This window comes from Dromiciops gliroides, chromosome 2 (assembly GCF_019393635.1).
Source record: "Dromiciops gliroides isolate mDroGli1 chromosome 2, mDroGli1.pri, whole genome shotgun sequence".
Taxonomy (NCBI): domain Eukaryota; kingdom Metazoa; phylum Chordata; class Mammalia; order Microbiotheria; family Microbiotheriidae; genus Dromiciops; species Dromiciops gliroides.
The window spans coordinates 682,204,326-682,218,626 of record NC_057862.1 but is presented as its reverse complement, the minus strand read 5'-3'; the positions used below and the strand labels follow the sequence as shown (position 1 = coordinate 682,218,626).

Below are 14,301 nucleotides of genomic sequence, written 5' to 3'. Positions count from 1 at the left end.
AACCTAAATAACAAAATATTTATATTATTATTATATTACATATTTCTAGCAGCCACTTGTGATAACAAAGAAAATGTAAAACAAAAGTAGGTGCCCATTTATTGGAAAATGGCTAACCAAACTGTGATATTTAAATGTAATGTAGGGGCAGCTAGGTGGCACAGTGGATAGAGCACCGGCCCTGGAGTCAGGACTACCTGAGTTCAAATCCGGCCTCAGACACTTAACACTTACTAGCTGTGTGACCTTGGGCAAGTCACTTAACCCCAACTGCCTCACTAAAAAACAAAAAACAAACAAATAAATGTAATGGAAAGGTTTTTTTGAGTAGTAAGAAATATGGAATAGAAAGAACTGAGAGAAACATGGAAAAACTTTTATAAACTGATTCAGAGTGAAGTAAGTAAAGCAAGGAGGACCACATACACAACATCTGAGTGTTGTACAGGTCATGAAACTGGAACTGGTCATGATTCATCTCACAGGATTTGGTGTGCAGCTTGTATGTAATGATGCTTATAGGATAGAGAGGGTTTTTGGAACCTTCTTCACTCCAAAGAATATAAATGAATTTCTATTGCTCACTGGAAAATAATACATGTGCATAAACTTATCTTCACATATTTGCATTTTGTCTCTGCTATTAGAATGGGTACCTGTTGAAGGTGGGGACAGTTTTGCTTTAGTATTCTGAGTGCCCAGAAGGGTACTTGGCACAAAGTAGTCTCTTAATAAATGCTTATTGATTGGTTAAATTTTCTCCCCCTGTTAAAGTTTTTGAGCATTTTAAACTCATTCTCACATCTCTATTATAGAATCTGTGTTAAACATTGCTAATTCCAAGAGGGTTGGAGGACAAAAAGCACCTTCATAAGACCCATGATTTCATTGGATCATAGATTGAGATCCAGAAGAGATGCCAGAGACCATTAAGTCCAACTTGTTCTATTTTTTTGCGGGGCAATGAGGGTTAAGTGATTTGTCCAGGATCACACAGCTAGTAAGTGTCAAGTATCTGAGGCAGGATTTGAACTCAGGTCCTTCTGAATCCAGGGCCAGTGCTTTATCCACTGCACCACCTGGCTGCCCCCAAACCTATTCAGTTTTAAAGAGAAAGAAGCTGAATTACCCAGAGTATATAGCTATGAAATAGTTGAGGACAGAATTCAAACCAGGTGTTCTATGTCCAAAGACAATATACTATTCACTTCACCATGAGGTCTCTCCAAAAGCAGAGAGATTAGGAAATGAGCACCTTCTTATCATTATCCAGGACTATTTTTTTCTTTTTTTCTTTTTTCCCCACCCCAAAACTACCTAGCTAGAATTAGCTTGGGAGTAGTCTGGAGGGTAGCCAGGTCACCTGGGAACCAAAAAGAAATGAATTCATCCTGATTGTGGGGACCTGACCAGATCACTTACTCACTCTGTGATCTAGGCACCTCTGGAAGACTCTAAGGGGTAAGGTGTGGACCTGCACTGATAAAGGGAGTTTCCTCACCTGGGAATTCCCTATACAAGTGAAATCATTGACTCAGTTTCTATTCCTGCAAGTATTTATTGTTTCTTCCTTTGAAAGATGATTTCAGAACTCTGACCAATGCCACCAAACCACTGAAGAGGAAGCATGTTACCCACTATGTGCCAGACATAAAGGATTCATGGGGCTGACTGAGTCATGGCCACTGTGTGAGGCTGGTTTTGTTTTCTATGCATATTAGTTACAAGGGTTTCTCTTTCTTTCTTTCCCTCCCTCCCTCCCTCCCTCCCTCCCTCCCTTCCTTCCTTCCTTCCTTCCTTCCTTCCTTCCTTCCTTCCTTCCTTCCTTCCTTCCTTCCTTCCTTCCTTCCTTCCTTCCTTTCTTCCTTCCTTCCTTCCTTCCTTCCTTCCTTCCTTCCTTCCTTCCTTCCTTCCTTCCTTCCTTCCTTCCTTCCTTCCTTCCTTCCTTCCTTCCTTTAATGGTAGAGGGTAAGGAGAAAAAATGAAATTTTGTTAATTAAAAAAAATCATTCAGTTCTAGTCTGAACTGGTTTGTTAGGTAGTTTTGGAATAGGTTCTGGTTCAATGCACAGTTCAGCAAAATATATCTATATTATATTACTATCATTTAAAGTGTTGTTTCTTTTCCTATTACTCCTAAAACCAGCTTAGCGCTCTCTCTCTCTCTCTCTCTCTCTCTCTCTCTCTCTCTCTCTCTCTCTCTCTCTCTCTCTCTCTCTCTCTCTCTCTCTCCCCTCTCTCTCCCCCCCCCTCTCTCTCCCTCTCCCTCCCTCTCTCCCTCCCCCCTCAATTATGACTTCATGGCTAAGTGTCCCTCTGGGCCCCAAAGTCCACTTGACACCTAGAATCCTAGAAAAAACCTTCTTGCTAGGTAACCTTGGATAATAAGAAATATTCTGATCAGATAGTCTCATTTCTCTCAACCAATAATTGTGCTCCAAGATTCTGAAAAAAAAAATCTGGGAATGAAGTGACTGGTATCACCTTGCTGCCTGTCAGTGATCATCCTGATGCCCCCTCCCCCTCCAAATGAGGGAACATTACAAACATATATTAGAGTTAGAAGTGTTTCCATACCAAAAGGGAAAGTTGGGAAGTTGTCTTTGGAGAAGCTACATCAACTACCCATCAGCACCCCAATCTAAGAAACTGCCCTAGCACCGCCCACATCTGGATGAAGATATGAAGGCCCATAGGACCCCATTCCTATCTCTGACTAGCTGTCAAGTTATCCTTTAATGCATCTCTAGCGAGAAGAGAGAGGCATCTGAGGGTGTTGAGTATCAAAATGTGAGGCTGCCTGGTGATGAGAATTCATGTGCTCAGCTTTTTCGGGGCAGGGGGGGAGAAGGAGAGGGGACGACATAAGATAATGCTCCTTGGAGTCAGACCCAGCAAAGCTGCTGATGGAAAATGTCATTTGCCACTAAAGTGAATGGGGCAGGAAAAACTGGTCATCTCCTCCCCATCTAAATGCTCCTCAAACTCAGAGCCTCCCATCCAATCAATGCAGCATGAGTGTGAATCTAACAGTAAAAGGAGGGGGAGCAGAGACAAAAAGTCAAGTCATCACCTTGATCCTTTGGACTCAAAGGAGACGGCCCAGGACCCTAAAGCCAAGAGCCTTGGAAAAAACAGTACCTCCCCCCCCCGCCACCCCCCGACCACTAACCCTGTTTCTAGTCTTGGGCACACAGTCAACATGGAGGGGAGCAATCACTGAGGAGAATGAACTTCTCAAGTGACTGTGAGCTCCTTGAGAGCTGGGATGGTCTTTTGCTTTTATTTCTAGCACTTAACATGGTGCCTGGCATATAGCAGCCTCTTAATAAGTGCCAGTTTACTGGAGAAGCCCCCACCCCCCACCTTCACTGGCATCAATAGGAACTGTTGACCGACAACCCCCAATGGGCAGGTAAGTCCAAGGGCCTCAGGAATGCCTGGAGTCCCCACCTCCAGACCCCATGGAGACATGACTTGGGAAACCACTTCTGTAGGCACCACTATCACAGCTACTGAAGAGCCCGAAAGAGAGTTCTTGTCACCAGAGTCCTTGGTGCTGCCCACGCTTCTACAGCAGAAAACAATGCCATTTTATGAGTAGAAATGATATTAAAAAAGAGGCCTGATCATCTGCTCATGCCTTCATGCCTGAGGACCATGGGACCTAAACAGTCAACCTGTAGCTGTCACCTCCCAGATGTGTTGTGTCTCCCATTAGAACATGAGAGTGGGAACAGTGTGAATTTTCTCTTTGTATTCTCAGTGTTTGCTTTGTACATAGTAAGCACTTCATTCATTCATTCATTCATTCATTCATTCATTCATTGGTTGTATAACTTCTTTTCTCTTTTTTCTTTTTTTTCCTGGGGCAATGAGGGTTAAGTGACTTGGCCAGGGTCACACAGCTAGTAAGTGTGAAGTATCTGAGGCTGCATTTGAACTCAGGTCCTCCTGAATCCAAGGCCTGTGCTTTATCCACTGCACCACCTAGCTGCCCCTCTTCTTTTCTCATAGTCTTAATTTTCATTATAATGGGGGGAGGGGGAGAGGGTTTAGTGAAAGGAGAGCTACAGCAGAAGTATACCATATGGGGGGTAGTTAGGTGACACAGTGGATAAAGCACTGGCCTTGGATGCAGGAGGACCTGAGTTCAAATTTGGCCTCTGACACTTAACACTTACTAGGCTGGTGACCCTGTGCAAGTCACTTAACCCTCATTGTCCGGCAAAAAAAAAAGAAGTATGTTGTAAAAATAAAGAAAGCAAGCTAGCAAGGCCTGAGCATATATCCCAGGAGTGGTTTGGAGAAGAACAAGGATAGGACTTCTTTGGTCTATAGAGGTGCTCTCAGAATATGCTACTGAAGGGATAAAGGAGGGAGCATGGGAGACGAGAATCATTGGGAGAGAAGAATATTTAAGAGGAAAAGAGAAGGACACTTAATTATGCTGAGGATGGAAGTGGGAAGGAAGAGTCAAGAGCCCAATATCCATGGAAGACATGTATTGGCTGGTAGATTAACATCTACACTTTAATAATAATCTTTATAATGATGGTGATTGTGCTAATTGCTGTCAATGATTGAGCATATGAATACACAACCTCATTTGCTCCTTATCATAGATTTCTCCCCCATTAGACTGTGAGTTCCTCAAGGACCCTTCCTTGAATCATGCCTGACACAGTGAAGGTGCTTAACAAATACTTGTTGATGGTCTGACAATGATCTATTTTACACCTGCAGAAAGATACATGACTCATACAGGGTCACACAGCTACTAAGTGTCTGAATCAGGATTATAGCTTTAGAGTTTGAAAGGACCATAGTTGCCATTTAGCTCCAACCCCTTTATTTTACAGATGGGGAAACAGTGTCAGAGAGATGTGCCTTGTCCAGGGTCATACATATAACAGGTAATTAGGAAGGATCATGGGATCATAGATTTACAGCTAGAAGCATCATAGGTCATTTTCTTCCAATATCCTAATTTTACAGATGAGCAAACTGAGGCCCAAAGAGGCAAAAGTACCTTGTCTAAGGTCATAGAAATAATAAGTAAGAGAGCCAAATTCAAACCCAGGTCTTCATGGCTTCCATTTTGCTCTGTGATTATGTGACTCTCTAGCTATGTGACTATGGGAAACAATCTCAGTTTCCTCACCTGTAAAATGTCTGCCCACCCTAACAAACAGGCCTGTTGTAAGAATCCCCAATGATGATGGATTTGAAAGGGTTTTGTAAGTCATAAAGTGCTCAGCAAATGAAAAAAATCCTGATATTTAAAAAATGCAAATGTGCAGAATAATCAAGGTTATGGGACACCAGGGGAAATAAAATGGGATGTTGAAACTGACATGAGGTTCTGGGAATTTCACCAGAACCAAGAACAGGAAATGTCAGGAAATGGTGATTGGGGCTTGAAATTGTACTTCCCATGAGCCTCTTCCATTTCAGTTTGGACTGTCATCATCTGAGCCAGGAGCTGTCCTTTGTACATTTCCAATGCAGGGCAGGAGATGGCCGCCCAGTGTGGTACTGTGCTTACTTTACATTAAGTACTGTCTGAATTTCCAGCATGTCCCAAACTGAAAACCACAAGAATATCTTTCTAGACTTTCATGGAAAAATCAAGATGGCAGCAAAGTGTTGGGGCAGAGCATGGAGAGGATTAGCCATCGCAATGGTATGATTGCAGCAGTTATACATGGAAGGACAGAATTGCCTGAGGAAGGATCACCCATGCCTGCTTCTTAGCTTCTCTGCCTCCTGAAACTATCTCACCTTCACTTTTTTTTTTTCTTTTTGGTGAGGCAGTTGGAGTTAAGTGACTTGCCCAGGGTCACACAGCTAGTAAGTATCAAGGGTCTGAGGCTGGATTTGAACTCAGGTCTTCCTGAATACAGGGCCAGTGCTTTATCCACTGTACCACCTAGCTGCCCCCTCACCTTCACTTTTTATATATTTTGTATCAACTTCTCTATGAGCATGTTCTTTTCCCCTAAAAGACTATAAGCTTCTTGAGTTCAAGGATTATTTAACACATGTCTTTGCATCTCCAGTACCTAGCACAGTGTGGTAAAAAAATATGAAAGTTTTTTAACAGTCGGTTAGGATAACTGAAAGATGCCAGTTTTTTGGTTTTTTTAAGGACCATCCTTTCAGGGAGGAGACCAATGGCATGAGCTACACACGCCAGTCTGCCTGCTGCGCACATCAGGCTGCCTGCTAGCACTCCACTTCCGGGGTGCGAGCTTAAAAGGCAAGGAGAGAATGGAAGTGGAGTTTTTTTCCTGCTTTGCAGGTCTCCTGACTGCGCTGCACAGGCTGATGCTGATGAGAGTTCGAGTGGGCCCGGCTCGCAGTTAGCAGCAGCATGGGCTTGACACGGTCTCTCTCTCCCCAAAGGTGGCCTTCGGCTTTTGATGAGTTTTATGCGGAATACAGACTAAGCTTAGACTTAAGACGATTTGTATTGTGTTTCTACTTTCCTATCCTTCTAATCAACATCACCTTGTGACTATCATACAATAAAAGCTCTAACTAGAAAACCAGAAGCTTCTTCCATTTTCTAGTCTGGGAGATAAATTAAGGGAAAGGTTAAAGAGGGGAGATTTATGATCTAATATCCAATTTTAAATCTCACAACAGCGTCTGGTACACAGAAATTGCTTAATAAATGTTTGTTGAACTGAATGGCAGAAATGCTTCTTTTAACCAAGGTACATACTCACCTTCACTGTTTCATACCAGCAGGGCTGCTTGACCTGGTAATAGACAACGGACTTGTATTCTGAAATGCCTTCATAGCCAGCACCTGGATGAATAGCTTTCTTTGGATATAGAAGAAAAAATTAGGAATAAGAGTGAATAAGAGAATCCAGTAAGGGCACATCCATTTACCCCCAATAATATAGCCATCCCCCCCCCCATGTGGCCACCATTCTTCCTTCCCTACCATTTTGCACCTGGTTGGAGTTAGGAAAGACCGTGAAAAGGACAAAGACACCAATCTACCACTTTTGCTGAGGATCTAACCCTGTTTGCCTCAGCGTCCTCATCTGTAAAATGAGCTGGAGAAGGAAATGGGAAACCACTCCACTATTTCTTCCAAGAAAATCCCAAATGGGGTGATAAAGAGTTGGACACAACTGAATAACAGCAAAGGCCCAAATATGGCAGCATTAAAAAAATTGCACATTCTCCTCAGAAGCTTGTTCTATTCCTATCCCCCCCCCCCCGCCCACCTCTTCCTTTTTACTCCTAGTGTTCAGAAAAGGAGTGGTGGTTGAACATCGTTCCTGGGGCCTGATTCTCTAAATTAGTGACTACTCCTCCCAAACCTCTCCGGCCACCTCCTCTACAACTTCCTTAGGAGAAGGCTATGTACTCTTTACTTTTCACTGCCCCCCCCCAACTCCCATAGTTTTGTAATCATGAACTGAGATCAAGTCAATTCTACCATTGTTCCTAGATGGGGTGTGTCAATTTACTTCCCTATGATTCCATCTACCACCCTTGTAACTTCCTAGGCTAGAGCTTCCTTCAATGCCTTCCACTGCCCTATGTGTGCTGGTTTTTTCCATTAGAAAGTAAGCTCCCAGAGGGTGTGTATGGGAAACTTATATCCCTAGTGCTTGGTACATGGTAAGTGTTAAATGTTTTTAAAAATTCATTTTATGAAATGCAGAGACATGACTCTGTAAAAGATCATGGGAAAGAGGGCATGCTTCTTATACAGACTATCCTGAGTCCTTTTCTTCCCTGGATTTAAGCATAGCACCTATGCTTCAGGTTCCTCATCCATAAAATGGGGATAGTGTATTTATAGTAGCATGTAATCTCCTTGAAGACAGAGAGCGTTTCTTGTTATATCTTTGTATCACCAGAGCCTTGTACAAAACAGGAACTCAAGAAGTGTTTTTGGTGGGGTGGCCAGCTAGGTGGCACAGTAGATAAAGCACTGGCCTTGGATTCAGGAGGACCTGAGTTCAAATCCAGCCTCAGACACTTGACACTAGCTGTGTGACCCTGGGCAAGTCACTTAACCCTCATTGCCCTAAAAAAAAAAAGTGTTTTGGGGAATTAGATTAGGGTTAGGTATATAGCCTAGATTACACCTTAGTACATAACATAGTGCCCAGCATATAGCAGACACTTGCTGCTTATTAGAGAGAACTGAGTCTTAAACAAAATAATGTAAGTAAAGTGCTATATATGTTAATTATTATTGCCATTATTATTGTTTCTGTATTGTGAGAGACATTGAATTGTATTGTACGAGATACTGTATGGTATTGATAAAGTCGTCCTGGAATGAGAGTCTGAAGATTTTGATTTAACATGCTCTAGTTGTGTGACCTTAGGTAAGTTACTTAACTTCTGAGTCTTAGGTTTTTCATCTATAAAATGGGAGAGTTGGAAGAGGGGATCTGTTTTCTTTCAGCCCTCGAGTTGGATGAGGGAAGAATACCTTTGGCTCTGTTAGCCCAAGGGAATCCAAGTGTAGAAAATATGTTATTTGCAATTTAAAAAACAACAACAAAAAATATGTTCCCAATTATCTGCCCTCAAGGACTTGAGGAATTTGACATGTTTGAAAATGATCCATTGGCTCAAAAATATTGAATTCAAGTTGAAACATGAAATTATACTCTCTGATACTCCGGGATATATGAGAGAAGGAGCCCCGGCACACATCTTTAAGAAGAAATTATACTTCTTTCAATGTTATTGCAGACACCCTCATGAAGCTGGGAACCCTGGCATTGGAGGCGACAATTATGAAGACCAATAAGTATCTCACTTGTGAAATAACAACAGCAGCAATAAATAGAGCAAGTATACCAAGTGTACCAAGTGCTTTTTACAACTATTTTCTCCTTCGATACTCACCACAACTCTGGGAGGTTTTACATTTTACAGATGTGGAAACTGAAGTAAATAAAGATTAAGGACTTGCCCAAGGAAAAGCAGGCCCAAAGTCCCATCAGAGACTCTATCACAATTGACTCCTAACTGGTTTCCCTGCCCCTAACACCTCCCCTCTCTACTTTATCCTCCAGTCCAAAAATATAGGTCTGATCATATCACTCCCCTATTTAAAAACCTCCCATGGCTTTTTTTTCACCTCCAGAGTAAAGTTTAAATGCCTTGACCTGGCTCCCACCTACCTTTGCAGAACTAGTCTGAATTATTCCTTTTCGTTCATTCTATTCTGTAGCCATACTGGGATAATATCACAAAATCACAGAGTTTTCACAATTGGAAGAGATTTCAGTGACCACTTAGACCAAGCCATAGCTGAAAGAGAATGCCACCCACAATAGAGCAGACAAGGGTCCCTCCAGTGCTTACCTGACTGAGGACCTAGAATGAGGAGGAGCACACTTCCTCCTAAGACAGGGGGACACAGTTGAAGAAAAAATACTGAATTTGGAGTCAAAAGGACCCAGCAGATTTGAGACCTGACTCTCTGCCATCTGTTATCTTGGGTGAGTTACTGAACCTTTGTGGGTCTGTTTCCTCATCTGTAAAATGTTGGGATGGAGCTAAATAAGTTTTGAGGTCCTTTCCAGTTCCAGACCTATCCTATAATACTATGATTCTTTGAACACCTATAATTGTTAGGGCAGCTAGATAGTACAATGGGTAGAGCACCAGCCTAGGTCAGGAAGCTTTCTCTTCCTGAATTTAAATCTGGCCTCAGACACTTACTAGCTTTGTGACCTTGGGCAAGTCACTTAACCCTGCTTGCCTCAGTTTCCTCATCTGTAAAATAGTTGGAGCAGAAAATGGCAAACTACGCTAGGATCTTTGTCAAGAAAACCCCCAAATGGGGTCACAAAGAGTTGGACCTGACTGAAAATAACTGAACATTCCATTGATAGGAAGGTTTCTATTTATTGCTGTTGTTTGATATGGAGCCATCACTTATTAGGGTTGGCACAACTCAGGGAAAAACAACATACCTCAAGCAACGTGCCATCCTCATCATATACAGACATGGTCACCTCTACATTCTTTGGGGTCTTCTTCTTCCCTTTATCAAACTCACCGTGGATCAGGGTGACATAGATGTCATTCCTAACATCGCCTGCAACATAGAAGTGAAGAGTGAGTGTCGCAGGACTGAGAGGGGGAAGGGAACTTAGAAGTCGTATGGCTCAAACCCTTCTTTTTGTATAGGAAGAAACTGAAGGCAGGAACCCTCTTGGCTTTTTATCCCCTAACCTTAGAAAATACCTGGCACACAGTAAGCATTTAATAATTGCTTGCTCATTGATAGACCCCCCCAAATCAGGATCATTTGTCCACTTCTACTTTATTAATAATCTCTGGCTGATTTAAGACGTCCAGCACATTTGGTTACAATTATAAGGGACAATCTTTTTTCATACCGCCTTGAACCACGGGTGGTTATTGCCTCTCATTTTTGCATGATGCTAGAGTTACTGTATTCTCCCCAATAATCCTTTCTGCTGAAAGCCCATAGAGTATTTTATTTCAGGCTAAAGCAGCTTGATTCAATTTTCTGCCATCTCTAGAGGAATTCTCTCTTGTGTGTTTTGGAAATCAGACCAAGTTTTTGGGAGGCAGGATTCCTTTTGTGGTTGGCATGCTGATTTTCACCACCACCCAGGCTGGAGTGAGAGGCTGAAGTCTGGAGTCAGTTGAAAATGAGTAGATTTGAATTTAAACAGAAATAGCTCAATGACAACAACTCTGGAAAAAGGATTCATTGGTAGAGTGGTCTAGGGAAAAAACATATTAACATGAATGGACAAGCACCTCATCTACTCTTTCAGAGACTGAGTGTTCTAGATATCACCCAGCCTAGAGAGGGGAGATGAATCAGAAGACATTTTAGGATCCTCCCTCTACCTTATACATTCCATAATATTCACTCAGCCCCAGGACAGTAAACTTGTCTAATTCAACTAGATACATATCAGATTTGTATGTTCCCGGAGAAAAAAGGACTAGCTTCAATCATCAAAATAATCAATTCACAGAATGATAGTTGGAGGACCCCAATTGTCATATAGTGCAGCTCATATCCCCTAAATAAATCCCATTTGCCACATGCTCAATATATTGTTATCCAGCCTTGGCTTGAAGAACTCAACTAAGGAGGAAGCTTCCCAGGACAGCTCATTTTACTTTTGAACACCTCCAATTCTCAGAAAGCTTTCCAATATCGAGCCTAAATGTACCTGTTTATAACCCATATCCACTGCTCCTAGCCTTGCCCTCTGGGGTCAAGCAGACTGAGGCTAAACTAATCTCTGTTTAATTTGTTTTTTCTAGGCAATTTATGACTCAAGGGCATAATGGGTTCTTAATTCTTCCTTCTTAAGTCTAACCTGTTGGTCTACTTTTCTATTTTTTAAAAACCAGTGCCAAATAATCTTGATAATTATAGCTTTATAGTAGAATTTCAGGTGTGAAAGTACCATTCCCTTTTCCTTTCTACTATTGTTGTTGTTGTTCCCTTTGGCATCCTAGATTTTTTTATTCCTCCAAATAAATTGTTACTATTTTGTCAAATTATTTCCTGGGTTGTTTGATTAGAACTACTCCAAATCTATAAAGTAATCTTGGTATTTTTGTCATCTTTATTATGTTGGCATGGCCCAGCCATGAACACTGAATATATCTCACCAGTTATTTGTTTTATGTCCTTAAAGGGACATAATTATATTTATACAGGTATCTTATGTGCTTTGGTAGAATGAGTCCTGTATATTTTCTGCATTTTGTAGTTATTTTGAATGGGACTTCCCTTTCGATTGTTGCTGACTGTTTTTTGTTACTATCTAGAAATGGCACTAATTTTTTAGGATTAATTTGTAGTCTGCAACTTTACTGAAGCTACTGACTCAATTATTTTCTTTGCTGATTCCCTAGGACTTTCTAAGTAAGTCATTATGACATCAGTAAGTAGTACTTTGTCTGGCTTTGATACTATTGCTAACATCTCTACAGCTATAGAAAACCCTTCAAATATCGGGAGACATCTATCAAATCTCTTCTGAACTTTACGATGAATCAATACAAGCACTCCTAGATAGCTTAGAATATGTTCCAACAGAAAGAAATATTCTGCACAAGGCAAGGGAGAAGTCATTGAGATGGAAATTCTAGGACACAGATCACTAAAAGTCTTTTCCAAATTTAATAGGGGGATGGGAAAAGACAGACTTTTAGAGCCTGAAAGTCCTTACCTCTAGGAAACCTGAATGTTTGGGGTTTATTTTAGGTCTTCCAATGTCCTAATGGGGAGAAGTCACAAATATAAAGGAATTGGGATTCTTCTCACTGGCAATCTTGTAACTTCACCAAATTAATTCAACCAATACTGGAAATGGAATCATTGTTGAAGTAGAGCTTACCTGGAAGGATGATTTCAGGGAAACCCATTTTTCGGGCTACTGCTGTGGATCTGTCAATCAAGTGTGAGAAATCTTTCTGCACTTGTGTGAGGTCACCAGGGAGCAGCTTCAGAGAAACCCAAAGACCTAGAAGGAAAGAAGTGAACAAAATGTAGGCATCAAAAAGGGCTAAATTTGAAATTATGGTGTCTGGAGAGGTAGAGTGCTGGATTCAGAGGCACAAAACCTGTATTTGAACTCTACTTCTGCTACTTATTACCTGTGTGACTTTGGACAAGTCACTGAACCTCTATGGACCTCAATTCCTAATATGTCCAAGGAGGGGGCTGCACTAGATGGTCTCTGAGATCCTTTTCAGATTTAAATGGTATAATCACACAGTCTAAAGACCATAAACTTGTCAAAATCAATCAGTCTTCCTGGAGGAAAAACCAACTAAATAATTTACCTTTAGTCATCAAAATGATGATCTTATGAAATGACTGAATTAGTTTTTAGGATAAACTAAAACTTCTCACTCATCCTTCCCCCCCCCATAAGGTGTGCCCCATCCCTCAAAAGAAATGTTAATAGCAAACTGACAAAGGATTCTTTATTTACAGAATTATACGCTTTTATTGCAAGTCTCAAATCAATGAGTTTTATCTTTCTTCTGATTTTTTATAACATGACTTCTTAAAATTTCAAGTCACTAGATTTCTTTCTTACCCAGGGCCATGGTTTAATAAATAGTAAATTGGCACTGAAATATTAACACTTTTAGGCTGAGTTATAATTTGCATCTTTGTGCCTAGAGCAAATATGGAAGTTTCCCTCAAATAATTTTTTCCTGTTTTTTTTCCTTCAAAATTAATTTAATTCATTTCATTAAATATTTCCCAATTGCATATAAATTAAAAAAAATAATCTCTTTAAAAAGTTCTGAATCGACTTCTCCCCCTCTTGTCCCTCCCCCTTTTTGAGAAGGCAAGCAATTTGATATTGATAATACATGTGAAAGTACATAAAACATATTTCCATATCAACCATGTTGCAAAAGAAAACACAAACAAAATAAAACAATAAAAAAAAGTTCTAAAAGTTTGCTTCAATCTGCATTCAGAGTTCAATAGTTTTCTCTCTAAAGTTAGATAGCTTTTGGGGGGGAGGGGCAGGGCAATGAGTGTTAAGTGACTTGTCCAGGGTCACACAGTTAGTAAGTGTCATGTGTCTGAAGCCAGATTTGAACTCAGGTCCTCCTGAATCCAGGGCCAGTGCTTTATCCACTATGCCACCTAACTTCCCCAATCGACAGCATTTTCCATCATGGATCCTTTGTAATTGTCTTAGATCAATGTCTTGATCAGAATAGCCAAATCTTTCATAGTTGATCATCATAACAATATTGCTATTATTGTATATAATGTTCTCCTTGTTTTGCTCATTTCACTTTGCATGAGTTCATTCAAGTCTTTCCAGGTTTTTCTGAAATCTACATGCTCATCATTTCTTTTCACACAATAGTATTCCATTACATTCATATACCACAACTTGTTTAGCCATTCCCCAATCGATAGGCTTTCCCACAATTTCCAATTCTTTGTGACCAGAAAAAGAGCTGCTATAAATATTCTTGTACAAATAAGTCATTTCCCTTTTCCTTTGATCTCTTTGGAATACAGACCTAGTAGTGGTATTGCTGGGTCAAAGAGCATGCATAATTTTATAGTCCTTTGAGCATAGTTCCAAATCACTCTCCAGAATGGTTGGATCAATTCACAACTCCACCAGCAGTGAATTAGTGTCCCAGTTGTTCCACATCCCCTTCATCATTTGTTATTTTCCTTTTTTGTCATGTTAGGTAATCTTTTGGGTGTGAGCTGATATCCCAGAATTGTTTTAATTTGCATTTCTCTAATCAGTAGTG

At 40.8% G+C, this 14,301-nt stretch overlaps 1 protein-coding gene across 1 annotated transcript in view; it reads right to left on the bottom strand.

Moving 5' to 3' along the window:
* DOCK5 (dedicator of cytokinesis 5) overlaps positions 1–14,301 on the bottom strand; it is a 230,297-nt gene that overhangs the window by 85,543 nt on the left and 130,453 nt on the right. Inside the window, exons 13-15 of the mRNA XM_043988287.1 lie at positions 12,396–12,521; positions 9,972–10,096; positions 6,735–6,833 (exon numbers count right to left, since the gene is read on the bottom strand). Of these exons, the coding sequence (XP_043844222.1) occupies positions 6,735–6,833; positions 9,972–10,096; positions 12,396–12,521 (350 nt within the window). The remainder of the gene's footprint in view (positions 1–6,734; positions 6,834–9,971; positions 10,097–12,395; positions 12,522–14,301) is intronic.